We start from the raw sequence: 16,648 nt of genomic DNA, 5'->3' as shown, positions 1-16,648 counted from the left end.
ATAGACCGCATGGGAAATCAGTTGGTTTGGGGGGAAAACGGTTATGTTAACATAATATTGTTAAGACTTCATGTGAATTATGACTGCCACTGTCACTGCTCGACACACATTTAATAATTTACTGTATTTGCATGTAAGATACAAGATGGAGACCTAGAGTCTTACGTTGAGAACGGAACTCTCACCGTACTACCGGCCAAAACCACCATTAATCCTATTTCATTTGTCTCCTGAAGTGAACTTCACTGTCGTTTTCACGCTGTTTTGCCCCTTTCATTCGATTTTAAAAAATCTGATCTGAGCACAATTATTACATTTACTAAAATGATTTGTGACTTGAGATAACTTGACAGTTCGAGTCTTCAGGCGAAAAATTGAGATTCGCTGGGGAGATGCTACTCGATGAAGGCGATTGTTCGCCGATACAGTAGGCGGCAGCAGTTCATAGTCAAAACCATATAAAATTGTTTAGAAGAAGACTGCAATAGGAATGTACAATTTGAAGGGAAATAGCAGCAGCTGTCCCTGACTATTGTAAAATGATTTTGTAAGGAATAATGGAGTGATCACCGTCGTGTAGGACTAAGACGAGAATTCGCAGCTGTGTCTGTTTGGTGAGAGCAAATAGATAATTAATTATTTTCATCATTTTTATCATTAATTATTATCCATATAGCTAGCTAATATTAGCTGGCTTATTGCCGTGCTACAGTTGTGTACCGTCAGCCTACTCTCTCTCGACTTAGGTAGTGCCAGCTTGTTCAATCTCAGTAAGGTTAGCTGGTTAGCTTGTCAGATAGAATGACTCGTTAGGCAACAAGCTACACGAACATTATTTTTTAAATGGCGACATTTGTGATATGCGTGTCCTAGTTGTTTGCTTCCTTATCCAGCTAGATGAGTGTCAATATCAGCGAGGATACTTATGGTCGAATTATGGTTAGACTGATGACAGCTAGCTATCTTGACAGCCCAGTGTCTTGACATAGCGTCAGAATTTATCAAAACAGTCAAGCCCTTGGGTTCGGGTTCGGGTTCGGTCTCAGATGGATACACCAGGAAGCTGGCGTGAAGCAATATGACCTTTTTATATGAGCTGTGGAAGGCGTTGGCTGGCCTACTCGGTACTTAAAATGAACAAACTGCTTCTGCTTTCACTTTCCAAAGCAGCGATTCATTGAATCGCTATCTTGTCATTTACAATCAATTCTAAACTCACATATTTATTTCGGAAGGGCAAGTGCTGATGACTTAAACGTCAAACGGCTTATTGGGAATAGTATGTTCAAACTACAAAACAACTGCTACACTGCTTAACAAGGTAATAGCTAGGCATTTTCCTGCTGTGGTCTATTTAGTGGGTTATTAGACACACAAAAAGCGTTAAACGTTTAAAGAAACTGCAGAATTAATTCTCTTGAATTAACAGGGTATTGTAGTAAAGGGACTCCACTATTTATAATTTCGAGTTTGCATTTGGGAATAATCAGAAAATAGCTCAGCTTGCCATTGAAGTGTTTCAGATACATTGTAGATGGACACTGATTGCCAGCATTTTTTTCCATTACACACACACCTGCCAAGGCAAGAGTTCAATTGTGCATTTAACAACTGTTGAACTGAACCGTAACTTGTCATGCTATTTATTAATGTGGTAGAATTAAAATTGTGATGTCTGAAACCTTTTTGACTAACATTTGTGTCACTTTTTAAGAAAAAAGAAAAAATATACCAGCCAAATATTTTACAGAGGGAAACAAAATATTTAAAATGATCAATCTACGCTATTTTCCCCCACATTAACCCGAATCATGCAAAGGGCCTAGCTCACTTGTCAGTAGGCAGTGAGTCTTCTTTCTGGATGCAGGACTGTTGTGCTTTTGGGTCACACGCTGTGCCTTTGAATCCCTGATATGGCATTCCCTCTCCTTATGTAAGACTGTCATCACTGGAGTTCAGTGTAGGGAAGAGGTTGTAATAACAGGTTATAATTGGCTTACCGACTTACTCTCTATGTACACAATCCCTGATATGGCATTGCTGTTAGTGTTTGTTTAACAGGATCAGGGAGATTGTCTGCCTGTATTTCTCTGTGGATTTATAACCACCGTTTCCCCATCCCTTCCCCTCTCTCTCTGTTGCGCATGTGCAGTGTTCCTTTCAGGCAGGCAGAGATGGAGACTCTCATTCCCATCATTAACCGGCTTCAGGAAGTCTTCCTTACTGTTGGTGCTGAGGTCATTCATCTGCCCCAGATTGTGGTGGTTGGGACACAGGTCAGTTAAAGCTGGTCAAAGGTCCATTTTGGGAATAAGGTGTCATTATCCAATACAAAGCCCTAGAACAGTGCGTATCACAAAAAAAGACACAGCAGCCACCACTCACAATTGGCAAAAAAATGTTTCGTACCACTACTAATTGCAATATGTGTACAAAGTTTAGTACAGTACGTGTCTTCCACAATTCACAAGAATGCACAAGTGTCCAAATTAACAAGTTCTCATTTGTTTCATCAAAATGCAAATTTATACCAATTATTATTCAGTATTTCACATCAATCTATTTTTAATACATAATTTTTGTTGTTTTATGTCTATACCGGAACAATTAAACATTCTCTTTTTGCAGAGAAAACAAAGGTATTTTTTCTGCACATTATTTGAAAATGAAATACTGATTGATAATTGCTATCAGATAGTATGTATTGTCAGAATTAAGAATATGTCCTGTGAATTGCTGAGGATGGCACAATGTAAGACCTCTCTTTGTACACATACTGCAGTTAACAGTGGTCTCAGAAAAATGAAATTCACTTATGATAATAGGGAATGCTGGCTTATTTTTACATTACATAAGTTTCAGCATCAAAAAAGACTCAAAAGCCTTTCTTGATATGTAGCTGGGCACATCTTCAGGAGTGTATATCAGTGAGTGCCTGGAGTGAAATTAGGTTTTTTTTCCCTCTAGGATGTGTATAACAAATGAACAAGATGATGACACATTTTGTAACATACGAGGGCTGTATTACATGGGTTTTACACTTCTTCCAATGACAGAGCAGTGGGAAGAGCTCGGTGCTGGAGAGCTTGGTGGGGCGAGACTTTCTACCCCGAGGGTCAGGGATAGTAACACGGAGGCCCCTAGTGTTGCAGCTCGTCCACGTCCCCCCTTTGGAGGAAAGAAAGCACACAGAAAATGGTATCACACCGCATTCAAACAGTTACTGTTGGGGTGCACTTTAGAGCTCTCCACTCTATGCTGTGGGGTTGCTCATATTTAAGTGTACTTACTGAGTACTATGAATAAATAATGCACAAAATGGTCTACGTACTTTATCGGTTTAGATGAAGAATTACAGCCTTGTTCAGGATCAGTGTCAGTGTTCACTGCCTGACTAATATAATGCTCCTCATAGTCAGAGCTTCCATTGCATGTGACCAAAAGCTATTAATAATTCGTAGGGTTCTTCTGTTAGTTGCTAACATTTTCCCTCCACTTCCTTGTCTTTTATTCTCTTCCTTAGGAAATGGGACAAAACAAAACTCTCAGAACAGCTACCCAGGTGTCTGTTTCTGTCTGTTAATTCTGCATGGATCTGTCCCCTTTTTCCTGTCTGTGTTTTAAATTTATTTATTTTATTTGCTTCTTACAATCTTCCAGAGTTCAGTGGTGCAAATCATTTATTGTGCTTGTGACAGTTTCTGAATGACATTTTGTTTTAACACTGCCTAACCCCACCAGGACCCCATTTTCAGTTGTCAGTGCTGTGGAGGCTTTTGCTTTATTAGTTCTTGCGCGCTCATCCCCCTCTCCCTCTGTTCAAGGGATCAAAGCTGAAGAATGGGGCACGTTCCTTCACTGTAAAAACCAGGTACTGCCCGAGGCATCCGTCTGCGCTCTTTCAATTTCCAGTCCAGCGTAGGCCCGTCTGTAATCTTCCCTCATATTTCCATTTTATTTCCCGCTCACATGAGGCAGTACCGTAGCTCCCGATAACAGCCTTCCTCTGGTTATTAACGTACAGATAATTTTACAATACAGTTAATACATACATTTTTAGTATTGAAGATGGACGCGGTTCACAAACGGTAAAGAAAAACGGTTATAATATCGTGGCTTTGACTGTGTTCTTTTCCACTCAGATATTTACAGATTTCAGTGAAATCCGGAAGGAGATTGAGGAAGAGACCGCTCGCATGTCCGGGGACAACAAGGTGAGCCGGAGACTGAGGCATCTACTGACCAGCTGCTTTGGCTTGTCTTTAGCAGACATGCTTTTAAAGCCCTGCTGTGGTACCAGGGATTGAGGTGTAAAAATGTGTTTTTTTGCCACGAGTTTCAGGCTTTCAAGAATTTTATTGTCTCTAGTTATAAACAAAAATGATAATATATGCAGCCAAAATATAGAACATTTTTTGTACTAAAGAGATTTGACCATGGGTAAGAGAGAAGGCAATATACCACTGTTTTAGTAAATTAATGTAAAAATGTATTTGTGAAAATCTTTTTTGAATGAAGTAGGGCTGTTATGACTAACATGCTAACTGGAAGGAATAATCACATTACGCATTAGTCGAACAAACCATTTTTGAAAGATGGGGCTTTTATTTGCACGTTAATTACATAATGTCATCAGCATAGAGAAATGCAGACAACAACTAGAGAAAGTCAAAAATGACATCCTAAGCATCTGGTGATGGATGAGTATTGGCCTAATGAAATTCAGCATGCTGACTGTGGTTTTAAGTTGGATGCATTTGGATTTAGGTTAGACATAGAAGACAATGCAAAAAAAGACATCTGTTTGCAGGTTTTTATATAAGAACAGTGTGTGACGTTTGAACTATCAAGCTAAGAATTCATTTAATTTGCTAAAGCAGGTTAACTGAAAAATAACAACATATGTTTTGTTACAGTTCAAATTTGAATAACTTTGTGCCGAACAACAAAATGATTCAGTGGCACTGTGTTTGGAGTTTAAATATTTGCTTGAAACAAAACCCAGCTTAATTAACACCAATCCACGCAACATCTGATCAAATTCAACTAATAGAAAAAGCATCTAATGTTTTCATTGTCAGCCTGAATTGATATCAACACATTTGCTTCAGGTGTACCAGTTTTTCTGGTCTCGACATGTGTAATGAGAATGTAGGAGCTTGGCTTGATGGAAATGTTGTTTTTTTTGTTGTTTATTTTTAATAACCGTCATACTTTGGCACCTCTGATGCCTGTCACATCTGGACTGATGGTCATTCTGTGTTTGTCTCTCTCCCTTTCTCCCTCTCTCTCTCACTCTCTTTCTCTTTTTATTTTTCCTTTAGGGGATCAGCCCAGAGCCCATCCATTTGAAGATCTTCTCTCCTCATGTCCTTAATCTCACTTTGGTGGACCTTCCGGGGATCACCAAGGTAACTCGAATACTCTTGACAGGTTATTCAAACCCAGATGCGGTTGGACGTTCTCTGCGCGTGCGGTTTCGTAAAAGATGCCGTGCGTTTCTTTAACCGTCGCTCTGCAATACGTCCCCTCCACACTGACGTTTTAATCAAGCGAAATTCGCCTTTTCCAGGTCCCCGTGGGTGACCAGCCCGAAGACATCGAAACTCAGGTGCAAGAGATGATCCTGTCCTTCATCTCCAACCCAAACTCGCTCATCCTCTCTGTGTCGCCCGCCAACTCCGACCTGGCTACCTGCGATGCCCTCAAACTGGCCCGAGAGGTTGACCCAGACGGTGAGGGGCTCCTGGTCTGCTCTCTGGGGTTTTGGCTGCACGATTCTGTCATTTCCTCTGCTTCTTTTTTGTACTGTGGTAATATATTTTGTGCTGCAGTCTGGAGGGTTTCTCTTCTTGGTATCAAGAGAGGAATAAGAACATGCTAATGTTTGATGATGGGAACAGGCCATCTAAACTGTCAAGGCTCATTGTTTTAGCCTATGGCATAGTGTGGGTGGATAAGAATCTGTTCTGTGCTCACCCTCAGATCTTCGTGCCTGCCTCTCTTCCAGGTCGTAGGACTCTGCTCGTGGTCAGTAAGCTGGACTTGATGGACGCCGGCACGGATGCCCTGGAGGTTCTGCTGGGCCGGGTCATTCCGGTTCGGTTAGGCATCATCGGGGTGGTCAACAGGTCCGTTCAGTCACTGTCCACTCTGGTTATAAAAAAAAAAAAACTCAACACGGGAAGATACGCTACCCTTGAAATGTCAGTCATAATAAGCTATGTGGTCATCTAAGCCTTGGTTTTTGAGAAAATAAATGGGCCTCAGTGTATTGAGTCATTTCTTTGAGTGCATTTTGACTCGACGCAGATGGTGAAAGCGCAGTGCAGCTGTCCCTATGAGATGCTGTCAGTAAGCCTGAACCGTAATAGATTTCTCCGCGCCGAAATAGTTCACTCCAGCAGATTCGTCAAAACAGCCCCGAGGCTAGCCATCTGAAGTCAATAGGAAGTCGGTGTGAACTCACCGGTGGCCCTTTCATCACAAAGCCCCGCTCCGATTCGAAGGCGGCCTGGCCTCAGTCTTTCCTCCCCCCCCCCCCCCCCCCCCCACTGTCGCCCCCCCCCGCAGGAGCCAGCACGACATCAACACGCAGAAGAGCGTGGCGGACTCGGCGCGGGACGAGCAGGCCTTCCTGCAGCGCCACTACCCGTCGCTGGCGTCGCGGAGCGGCTCCCGCTACCTGGCGCGCGCCCTCAGCCGCCTGCTCATGCACCACATCCGCGACTGCCTGCCCGAGCTGAAGACCCGCGTGACGGTGCTGAGCGCCCAGTACCAGGCCCGGCTCAGCGGCTACGGCCAGCCCGTGGAGGACCACAGCGCCACCCTGCTGCAGATCGTCACCAAGTTCGCCTCCGACTACTGCAGCACCATCGAGGGCACCGCCCGCCACATCCAGACCTCTGAGCTGTGAGTCTTCCGAGGACACGATGGATCCGCCGCCCACAAAGAGGCTTTTATACACATTAGGGGTCTATTGTATGTCACGATTAAGGCCGACTGTATCACAGAGCGCTCGTTGTAATTTCCGTCTCGTGTGATTTAGGTTTCGTTTTCGGGTCTGTGCTTTGCCGTGAACCCGTGCCCCGCTGCTGGTTCTGCCCCAGAGCTTCTGAGCAGTTCACAGGCCACTGATTCACAGAGGATGAGACCAAAGTGAATTATACCCTTTGACCCCGTTCGAATGAATTCCCCTGATGGCGACTTGCTGATTCACTCGCTGTTCCGCTAGCCACTGTGGGGAGGGGAGACGTGCACACACACAGACACACACACACACTCGCGTGCGCCCACACACACACACACCCACACACTCAGTCCAACTCCTCTGCCCGCGGCAGGTGCGGGGGAGCTCGGATCTGCTACATCTTCCACGAGACGTTTGGGCGCACCCTGCAGTCTATTGACCCCCTGGGCGGCCTCACCGAGATGGACATCCTCACTGCCATCCGCAATGCCACGGTAACGCCCGGCTGCTGTGGGGACGAGCGTGTGTACTTTTGTGCAGTGCTGCACCACAACCCGTCTGGTGTATTACAGTATGCCGAAAAGATATTGTTATCAGTGATAGATGATAGAGAGCAAACAGTAGTATAGATGGCTTCTTTACTGTTATGCTTGCAAGTTTTTCTCTTTAAACCAAATGGCTATAGTCTATATATTACGGTCAATAGAAAACATATTAAGTTTGTCTCTGCTATCTTGACTCGTAGTCAATAAAGCAGTAGACTGCCCATGTTTTTTATTGCGTGTGTGTATGTACGTGTGCATGTGCTTGTGTGCGTTTGTGCCTTTGTGTGTGTGTGTGTGTGTGTGTGTGTGTGTGTTAAAAAGTCCTCTGGAGGAGAGTTAACTCTTTGTGTGCCGCACTGCAGGGCCCGCGCCCCGCTCTTTTCGTGCCGGAGGTCTCCTTCGAGCTGCTGGTGAAGAAGCAGATCAAGCGGCTGGAGGAGCCCAGCCTGCGCTGTGTGGAGCTGGTGCACGAGGAGCTCCAGAGGATCGTCCAGCACTGCTCCGCCTACAGCACACAGGTACATACTACACCTGCACTCTGCTACAGCACACAGGTACATACTACACCTGCATACTCCTACAGCACACAGGTACATACTAAACCTGCACACTCCTGCAGCACACAAGTATATACTACGCCACACTACTACAGCATACAAGTACATTCTAAACCTGCACACTCCTACCGCACACAGGTACATACTACACCTGCATACTCCTAGAGCATACAGATACAGTCTACACCATATTACAGGCCCCTGTTACAGACTAGAGTATGCACTCTTTACACCAGCGGTGCTCGTCCTGCATTAACTCACCGATCTCCATTTGTCTGCACTGTATGCCAGGAGCTCCTGCGTTTCCCCAAGCTGCACGACTCCATCGTGGAGGTGGTGACCGGCCTACTGAGGAAGAGGCTGCCCATCACCAACGAGATGGTGAGAGTGCAGAATCACACCCAGTCCAATTCCAGTCCCAGTCAAATCCCAGTCCAATCCCAGTACACTTCTGCACAGGGATGTGATCTTAAATGCCGCAGGTGACTGGGTTTACCTGCATCTTTAATATCACATGGCTGCTTGTTTGGTTTCAGGTCCACAACTTGGTGGCAATAGAGCTGGCCTACATCAACACCAAGCACCCGGACTTCACAGATGCTGCTCAGGTCTCTGCTTCCGTCAACAGCCAGCAGGTAAGCGCTTGTGAGCCTGGCCGCTTCACCCTCTCTTTCCTCCTTCAGTTCTTCTCTCCTCCATCTGTGCCCCTTTTCTCTATCCCCCCTTCCCCCCCAGACGGAGACCCTCCAGGACGCAGAGAAGCGCTGGAAGAACGAGAAGGCGGCGGAGGAGAAGGCAGCCGGGGAGAAGAGCAAGGCCCCCGACTTCAGCAGCCCCACCAAGGGCCAGGCCATCAACCTGCTGGACACGGTGAGTCACTCAGGGGGTCGGCCACACCCCTCCCGCTAATACTCCCAATGAGACGGCCACACCCTTCAGCTGAGACATCCTGTCACATGACCGCTGTCATCTGTGTTTAGCCAGTACACCCTGAGAGATGACCACACCCCAGCCAGCTATCACACTTAAGTATTGACACACTGAAGTATTGATTCAAACGGATAAGTTGGTTAAACTAGCGGAAAATGGCTACCTGTGACAGAGTACACACGCGGGTGGAGATTGGAGTACCTTAGCCAGTGACGGCAGACAGCGCAGTGCTGTTGACTTGGATTGTGAGGTGATGTATTGCATAATATGGAGAGGCTGTTAGCGGTGACAGTGATGGATCTGGGCACCCTGTCTCTGTGCCAGGCTGTGCCCGTGTCTCGCAGGCTGAGCGCTCGGGAGCAGCGGGACTGTGAGGTCATCCAGCGCCTCATCAAGTGCTACTTCCTCATCGTCCGCAAGAGCATCCAGGACAGGTCAGAGGGTGCGGGGTCAGGGGTGTGACTGTGAGCGTGCATGTGTCTGTCTGTGACTGTCTGTCTGTGTGTGTGTGTGCGCGCGCGTGTATTGGTGCATGCATGTGTGTGTTAACATTTGATATTTTAACAAATCTTCTTAAGAATTTTTTTTATATAGAGTGCCTGTGGCTGTTTCCGATGGGCATTTTTCAATGTGTGTGCACGTATGCCACTGGTTGTTTGTCTTTTCACCTGCTCTCTTAAATTTCCTTTGATTTCTTGAGCCTGCAAGAGTTTTTCCATTATGGAAGACTATATGTGTCGACGTGACCACTTCCACTCCAAGCAGCTTATCCTCATCAGTGCCTGTGCTCTCCGTCTGCAGCGTGCCCAAGACGGTGATGCACTTCCTGGTGAACCATGTGAAGGAGCGTCTGCAGAGCGAGCTGGTGGGGCAGCTGTACAAACAGGCCCTCCTGGAGGAGCTGCTCATCGAGTCCCAGGACACGGCGCAGCAGAGGACGGAGGTCGCGCACATGCTGGAGGTACGCGTGCACGTTTGTGCATGTGTGTGTGTGTGTGTGTGTGTGTGTGTGTTGATGCATATAGCTGTTCTCCATGTTGAGGAGTGGTTTAAAATGGCCACGCTCTGGTAACAGAACTTGGTCTGCTATCCTTGGCACTGAAGCTGCTCTGTCCCTCTTTGACTCCCCACGCACAGGCTCTTCAGAAGGCCAGCCAGATCATCTCGGAAATCCGTGAAACCCACCTGTGGTAGCCAGACGCCAGCCCGGGAGGACAGCTCCATGCCCTCACCGGAGGCATGTCCATTAGTGTGTGTGTGTGTGTGTGAGAGAGAATGTGTACGTGGAAGGGCGCCCGATCTCACACTGACAGGCACACCACCTGCCCACATTTCCAACTGTCCGGTTTGTGGGGCAAGGCATTTTGGGTCTGTTTGTCCTGCTGGCCAAACAAATATGGGCAATTGGAAAATTTCTTCCCTGGTTTGAGCTTGAACAACGATTTGTATTTCATAACAGAATAACCAAATCTTAGTGTTGTACTGGGTCAACACTTGGAGGTAAATGATGGCTTCTGCCACTGAAAAGAAATCAGGCTTAAACATATTCCATCATCAGGAAAAAAAGCTTAACGCAACGCCATTAAAGTTTAATCCTATGTCTGGCCGTGACAGGCTAGTTATACTCGTCAGATTTCACAATCAATAGGCCCATTCACAGAGTACTGTGACTGGCGATCAGTATAACAAAACAACAGATACTGATTAAGATCTGGGAAAGTGCTATAAACAAACCTCCTGTTCTACTACTGATGCAAAGCCGAATAATGAGCTCACATTTTATACACCATTTTAATTACGAATTGTATTTCAATTAGCATGAAGCATGATGTGAAGGGACCACGCTTTGAAGGGTTTTTCTGTGACTGCGTCTCGAACAAAACTGTAACCTTGCATAAACTTTCCGCCGTCGTTGGACTATTCTTGGTATATTTTTGTACGACTAAAGGTTATAATTTTATGTTGTTGTTATGTTATTGTTATTGAGTGCTCTGCCAAGCAGGACATAACGATAAGGTGTAGGCTAGGTTTTGGGGAAAAAAAAGAGAACTTGGCGATATATGGTGTGTGACGTGTTTACTTGTGTTGGGGTTGATATCCATGTAATAAGAGCATTCCCTTTCTCTCCAGTTCCCCTTAATTACCTCCTTTCAAGAGAAAGTATCTCTTGTATAAAGTGATGCACGAAGCTTGCATTGCGTAATATGATGGGCAGCTACCACAGTTCAGTTTTTTCTGGCCTTTATATTTATAAAGCAGTGTACGGACAACAGTATATGGACGTATGTCGACTGTATACTACTGAAGAGCTTATGAACAACCATGTGAACATAGAAACTATTGTGAAGTGTTTGGTAGAGTTAGATTCAAACCAAAGTAGATATTATGGATCCCAACAGTGTAAGGAACAGGGTGGATGTAGTGAAAGTAGATTGGAAGATGCTGTTCGTGGGATTTACGACGTGATGTTTGCACAAGGGGCAAGATTATCTGTAATTTTTTTTTGTTACTTGCAAAGCTACTCCAATGAAGGGTGCATAGAAGTTGAGTGCTACTTGAACTTTGAACTTCACTTCCCATGAGCCCCTCCGTGAATCATTGCACAACATTTTGCCCATAGAACTCATTCCAGGTGTCTCAGGGAAAGATGGGAAGTCCAGTTAAATGAGGTCACTCTCCCACATGGACTTTGGACCCTTCATACTGCGGTTCACCTGGTCCATCAAAACCTGGTGCGGAGGGAAGTCCTTCAGTTGGTGCAAATGAACATGTGCTTGCGTATGTAGTCGTCTGTCCCATCATAATTGTTGATTCCCAAGAATGTTCCTTGTCTCTATCTTAGCCTTTCATTGACTTTTGTGGATATACTGACTAGTAATAATGCACTGGAAATGAGATTGTTATAACTTATGTTTGGATTGGTGGACACATTATCTTAATATTGTACCTTCCATGTGCTGGTACATCCTTTCTTTCTACCTTATATAACTTACATGTTCTCAAAGCCAAAAGACATAGAAATGGTCAGTCTTGTGCTTTTGATTGTGTCGTTGGTTAAGCAGAATGAATCCTATAAGAGATTGACGTAAAGGACCATCTGTCAGATGCACTGCCTTCAACACAGCAAGGACGGCAGTGCGTGTCAGTCTGTATTTATGTGGGTATGTGTGTAGGTGTGACTGCGTATGCATTTTTGTATTGTGATTTTGTTATAAATTAACTGCCTGAAAGTGCTTGCCTGCCAATTTTTGTGATACTCCTTGGTGTAACAATGTCCTGATAGTGTCGGCGAAGGGGAACCATTAAAACCATGTGAGAACTCAGCCTATTGTCTATGTGGATTGTTTTCATACATATTTCATCACAAAATTCCCGCTGGATATAGACACTTGCCAGTGCTGCATGTACAGATGTTCCAGTCACTTGAAACCTGACCTGTGTGGTTCTGAGCTTCACAGAGGAACTGACATATAGTTACCTGCCAAGTACCAAAACCTCAACATAGACTTCAACTGACCGACATAATTCCGATAAGGTTTTAATGACCATTAACTCAGCCCTGGTCCTGTTGTCATTCAGTGCGTGTTGGGTTTTTCCTCCCCAATGTCTTCTGATAAGCTCGGTGTGGTTGAGCTGTTGATTTAATGCTGATCTAGGTTCATGTCCTTGAAGAGATGGGTCTCTTGGCTCCTGTGTGTTTGCGCAAACGGATAAAAATGTAGGAAATTTAGAATAATCATCTGACCTCCACACATGGATGGGAATGCGGTCGCTGTCAGTCAATGTTTGCACAAATGAATTGTCCTTGGCCCTAATGCAATTAATTGAGCAACCATGTAATCTGGCAATAAGAATGCTAATCAGCATTACATATTCAAGGGGAACCAGAAATACATTCTTTTGTCCGTCGCAATGCTACAACCACACATTTACTTCATACAGGTCGGTATTCAATTGGATACTCAATCAAACCTCGTGAACAGGAGAATCATCTGCAGTGAAAAGCAGCAGATTCACAGCATGGGCTGAGAGAGTCTGCACTCCACAGAAACTGAACGCCGGTACGGTACCTCTGAACAGGATGAAAGCAGTGAAAGATACTTTTACAGTGTCAGCAGTGGAGGGGAGAAAGAAAAACTTGCCTAGCAGGTATAGGAAAGCAGCTGACATCAATTTCCTCTTGAGAGCCTCAAGATCGGGATTAGAATCGTGGAACTCAGCCCATCAACGAGGCGGGGAAATGAAACTTCGCTCCCTCGTGGTTTTGCCGGGATTCTGAGAATGGGATGCACAAACACGCCGAACCAAGACGTCTGCATTTAATCAGCTGACTCTCCCGTCGGCCGCAGCGAGGAAGGCCTACGGAAATGCGATGACTGCACGCAAAAAAAGGAACACGCGGCTCCTGCATTGCGACAAGGGGGGGCGGAGAAGGAAGAACGTCACGGTTTTGCCTCGGTGGAACGGTGCGACGTTTGGTTGGTTACTCACCTGTAGGTGGCCGCATTTAAGATGGCAGCGATAGTCAAACGTTGGAATATCCCATGAGGCAACGGACCTACGGTTTTCAACCTCTTCTGTCCATCTCTTTCATCAACCACCCCGTCTTCTTATCATTCTGTGGTCAGACTCCTCGAATCGAATAAGGGATTCCTCAGCTAATCAGCGAATTTATAGATCCTGTTGAATGTGATGAAGGCACTTTCTGGCCTTTCGGGCCTTCCAGACCCCTGGCCATTTGTCAACTTAAGTACCCATAAGCAGTTCTAAGGCTAATGTGGAGCTTTCCGGATTTCCAGGGCGGCTAATGATTGAGGTCATGAGGGACTGCGCTGGCTGTGAGTTGTGAGCTGTGAGCTGTGAGCGAGAAACAAAAACAAGCAAGGTGCCGATTGCCATGGTAATGCAGTGGCTGGGAGCTCGTTTGGAGCCTGCACGCTGTGGTGATCCGGGCTTCCGTTTTACTGTGTAATTAGCCCGAGAGCGGGAGCTCGGTTAGCCGCGTGCCGCTACGGTAATGATGCAGTCAGCCCCGCACCGTCGCGGGAGGCGGCGGGCTAACCGGACTGATTTGAGGAGGGCAATTGGAGTACAATTAGTCAAATTCCTGAAACAACTGTCATTTTTGTTTTTCATCACAGCTATTATCATTATGCGCCAATTAAGGCACATTGTTCATCTTGCTCTCCTTCACTTGATTGGCTTGTTATGGCACACTGGTGTTTTTTTTTCTCGTTTGATTTGTGTGTTTTCCTCCTTACTGACAGCTAGCTGAGCCGTCTGCATGCACCGTGCAACAGCAACCAACACTCACTGGTCTGGCATTATCATCTGCATTCTCCAGTGGGAGCCTTATACATATATTCTTCCCCTGAAATAATGTTTATTTCAATTAATACTGTTTTTCTCTGGAGGGTTCGCTCGTTTGGATTCCCCCAAAGGGATATATTTTCACGGTTTTAATGAATCATTGATCGTAGGTTTTTCTATTTGTGTGAGGGTAATTTCACATTAATGTCTCGAGTTCTCACAGCGGGTCTGAAATCCTGCACTTGTCTCATTAATTTACATTGGCGGAGGAGAATAGAAGGAAAAAAAAATATGAATCCAAATTACGACGATCCATCACGTTCGTTCCCGTTGGACAGGGGCATCAAAGGTAGCTACGGATGACAGGGCCTGTCAGGATTGCCAGATTCAGTTCGATCTCCCTTTACCCCGAGAGGTGTAGTCCTCGGCATTTCCCACCAAAGCATCGTCGTCCTTTGATTTGGTTGTCACTTTTATCGAGATAATCACACAAATTCTCAGTTTCAGGCATAGAGCTGGCACACAATCACAGCAATGCGGTATGTACAATGCATCACTCCTAAACCAGTCGCAAATGATAAACTGATGGAAAATTTTAGATTGATATTGACAATCTATTATTTAACAACAACAAAAAATGCATACATAAGTAGTGCGATAAGCATCTTTTGATAATATGTGTCTATGGGATGAAATAGTGTGCTAAGCATCTTTTGATAGCCGGTCTGTCTATGGGATGAAATGGTGTGCTAAGCATCTTTTGACAGTGTCAATGGAATGCAGTCCTTAATGAACTCCTGCCACTCACGCAGAGTGCTAACCCTGGCGCTCCGGTAAAATTATTAATCTCAACCTTTCAATCTGACCAAACAATCATTTATAATTGCCCAATTAAGTCTCAGCATTTTCATTACAGCTGATGTGTTATGGGTCGAAATGGTTGCCAGATATCATTAGGAGGGTGCAGCACATTGGTGATGGATGAAGTCAGCACTATATGCATGCAAGTCACTGGTATTTTTTCATGCTGGGGGAAGAGGGAACACCCATCAGAGCCTAATTATGATTCCTCTATCCTTATCACTGATCCATAAAGGGAATTTGACAGATGTGCTGTCTGTGTAGCTGTGCGCTTGAAGTCATTGTCGATCGAAAGTCAACCCAAAGTCAATTGTCCCTGTACTCTTTCCCCTTCCCTCTAGCGTTAGCGCCCTGCTGCCTCTGCATCAACAGGCACCTTCGTGTGGAATTAAACGTGAACTGTGGTCGTTAAGTAATCGAAGCTGACAGGTCATTACAGTCGGTTATTGGCAGGGGGGGTGGAGGAGGAGGAGGAGGAGGAGGAGCCTTGCACTGTGTGTGACTCCTTGCCAGGAAGTTCTAAACACTGTGGACAGTGTGGGATGCTGCTGTGACCTCAGGTCGCTGATTAGATATGCGCGGAGCAAAGTGCTGAGACCTGGTTGCTGGGTATGCAGATCGGATCCTCGGTTGCCATGTGGTGCGATCCCCCCATTCCGTGCGGCTGCATTCTGACCAGACGGTGATGAGGCACGCTGGACGCTGCAGACCAGTTGACAGATTCTGATGCTGCCCCCCCCCCCCCCCCCTCCACCCAACCCCACTCAACCCCACCTCCCGGGGCATCCGTTCTGTGAAAATGCCAGCAGGAATTTAAATGTCAGGCTTTGCGGAAATAGTTTTGTTTAGAATCCTGATGGATCGTACCTCTGTGCCGGGAGGGGGTAGGTGGTGTGAACATTTTGTGTGTGTGTGTGTGTGTGTGTGTGTAGGGAGGGTGGGGGAGGGGGCGTACGGGCACTGAACTGTGGGAACAAGTGGGAAACTTCAGCTGTGATGCTCAACTTCAAAGAGAGTTCAATCACAGCCAACCGAGTGATGCATGAAACAGATACTCCCACCCATCCAAATTAATACCCAAGTCCCAAGGAAACCAATGCCAGCACCATATGCGTCACCAATCAGCAGTTTAGATGCAAGGACACACTCACACACACACACAAACACACACACACACACACAATCAGTACTTGAACTGATCTGCAGGTACAATCGGACATGCCAAATATTAAAGAACAGGGGACAAAACTCGGGTGAAAAAAAGGAAAGCCTGAGGAAGATAAGCTGGAATTGAGTGACACTGTATTCAATTCCCTGACGGCCTCTCCCTTGAATGATGGTCTGAATGAAAAAGGCTGACACTGCAGTTTGAGCGCAGTAACACTCCCAAACCCGCCCTGACACACTGACACACTGAGGCTGGGGATGCTGTCAGGTTGATGGATAGACGTGGAAGTAAATGAATATGTTGAATC

The 16,648-nt window shown here is 45.7% G+C and overlaps 1 protein-coding gene across 3 annotated transcripts; it reads left to right on the top strand.

Moving 5' to 3' along the window:
* Window positions 1–457: 457 nt before the first annotated feature.
* si:dkey-32e23.4 (dynamin-1-like protein) lies at window positions 458–12,325 on the top strand. Of its 3 annotated transcripts, XM_035435824.1 has the most exons (18): window positions 458–614; window positions 2,153–2,276; window positions 3,057–3,198; window positions 3,524–3,562; window positions 3,825–3,871; window positions 4,143–4,214; window positions 5,325–5,411; window positions 5,573–5,735; window positions 6,011–6,131; window positions 6,574–6,912; window positions 7,344–7,464; window positions 7,878–8,033; window positions 8,364–8,453; window positions 8,609–8,707; window positions 8,808–8,942; window positions 9,327–9,436; window positions 9,804–9,963; window positions 10,140–12,325. In XM_035435824.1, the coding sequence occupies exons 2-18, from the start codon at window positions 2,175–2,177 to the stop codon at window positions 10,194–10,196; spliced, it is 2,040 nt and encodes a 679-aa protein (XP_035291715.1). In that variant the 5' UTR covers window positions 458–614; window positions 2,153–2,174; the 3' UTR covers window positions 10,197–12,325. The 3 variants fall into 3 exon arrangements, with proteins under 3 accessions (XP_035291715.1, XP_035291716.1, XP_035291717.1); XM_035435825.1 differs by lacking the exon at window positions 3,524–3,562; XM_035435826.1 differs by lacking the exons at window positions 458–614; window positions 3,057–3,198; window positions 3,524–3,562 and having other exon boundaries at window positions 2,152–2,276.
* The last annotated feature ends 4,323 nt before the right edge of the window (window positions 12,326–16,648 follow it).

This window comes from Anguilla anguilla, chromosome 10, assembly GCF_013347855.1.
Source record: "Anguilla anguilla isolate fAngAng1 chromosome 10, fAngAng1.pri, whole genome shotgun sequence".
Lineage (NCBI taxonomy): Eukaryota > Metazoa > Chordata > Actinopteri > Anguilliformes > Anguillidae > Anguilla > Anguilla anguilla.
This window is presented reverse-complemented; position numbering and strand designations above follow the sequence as displayed.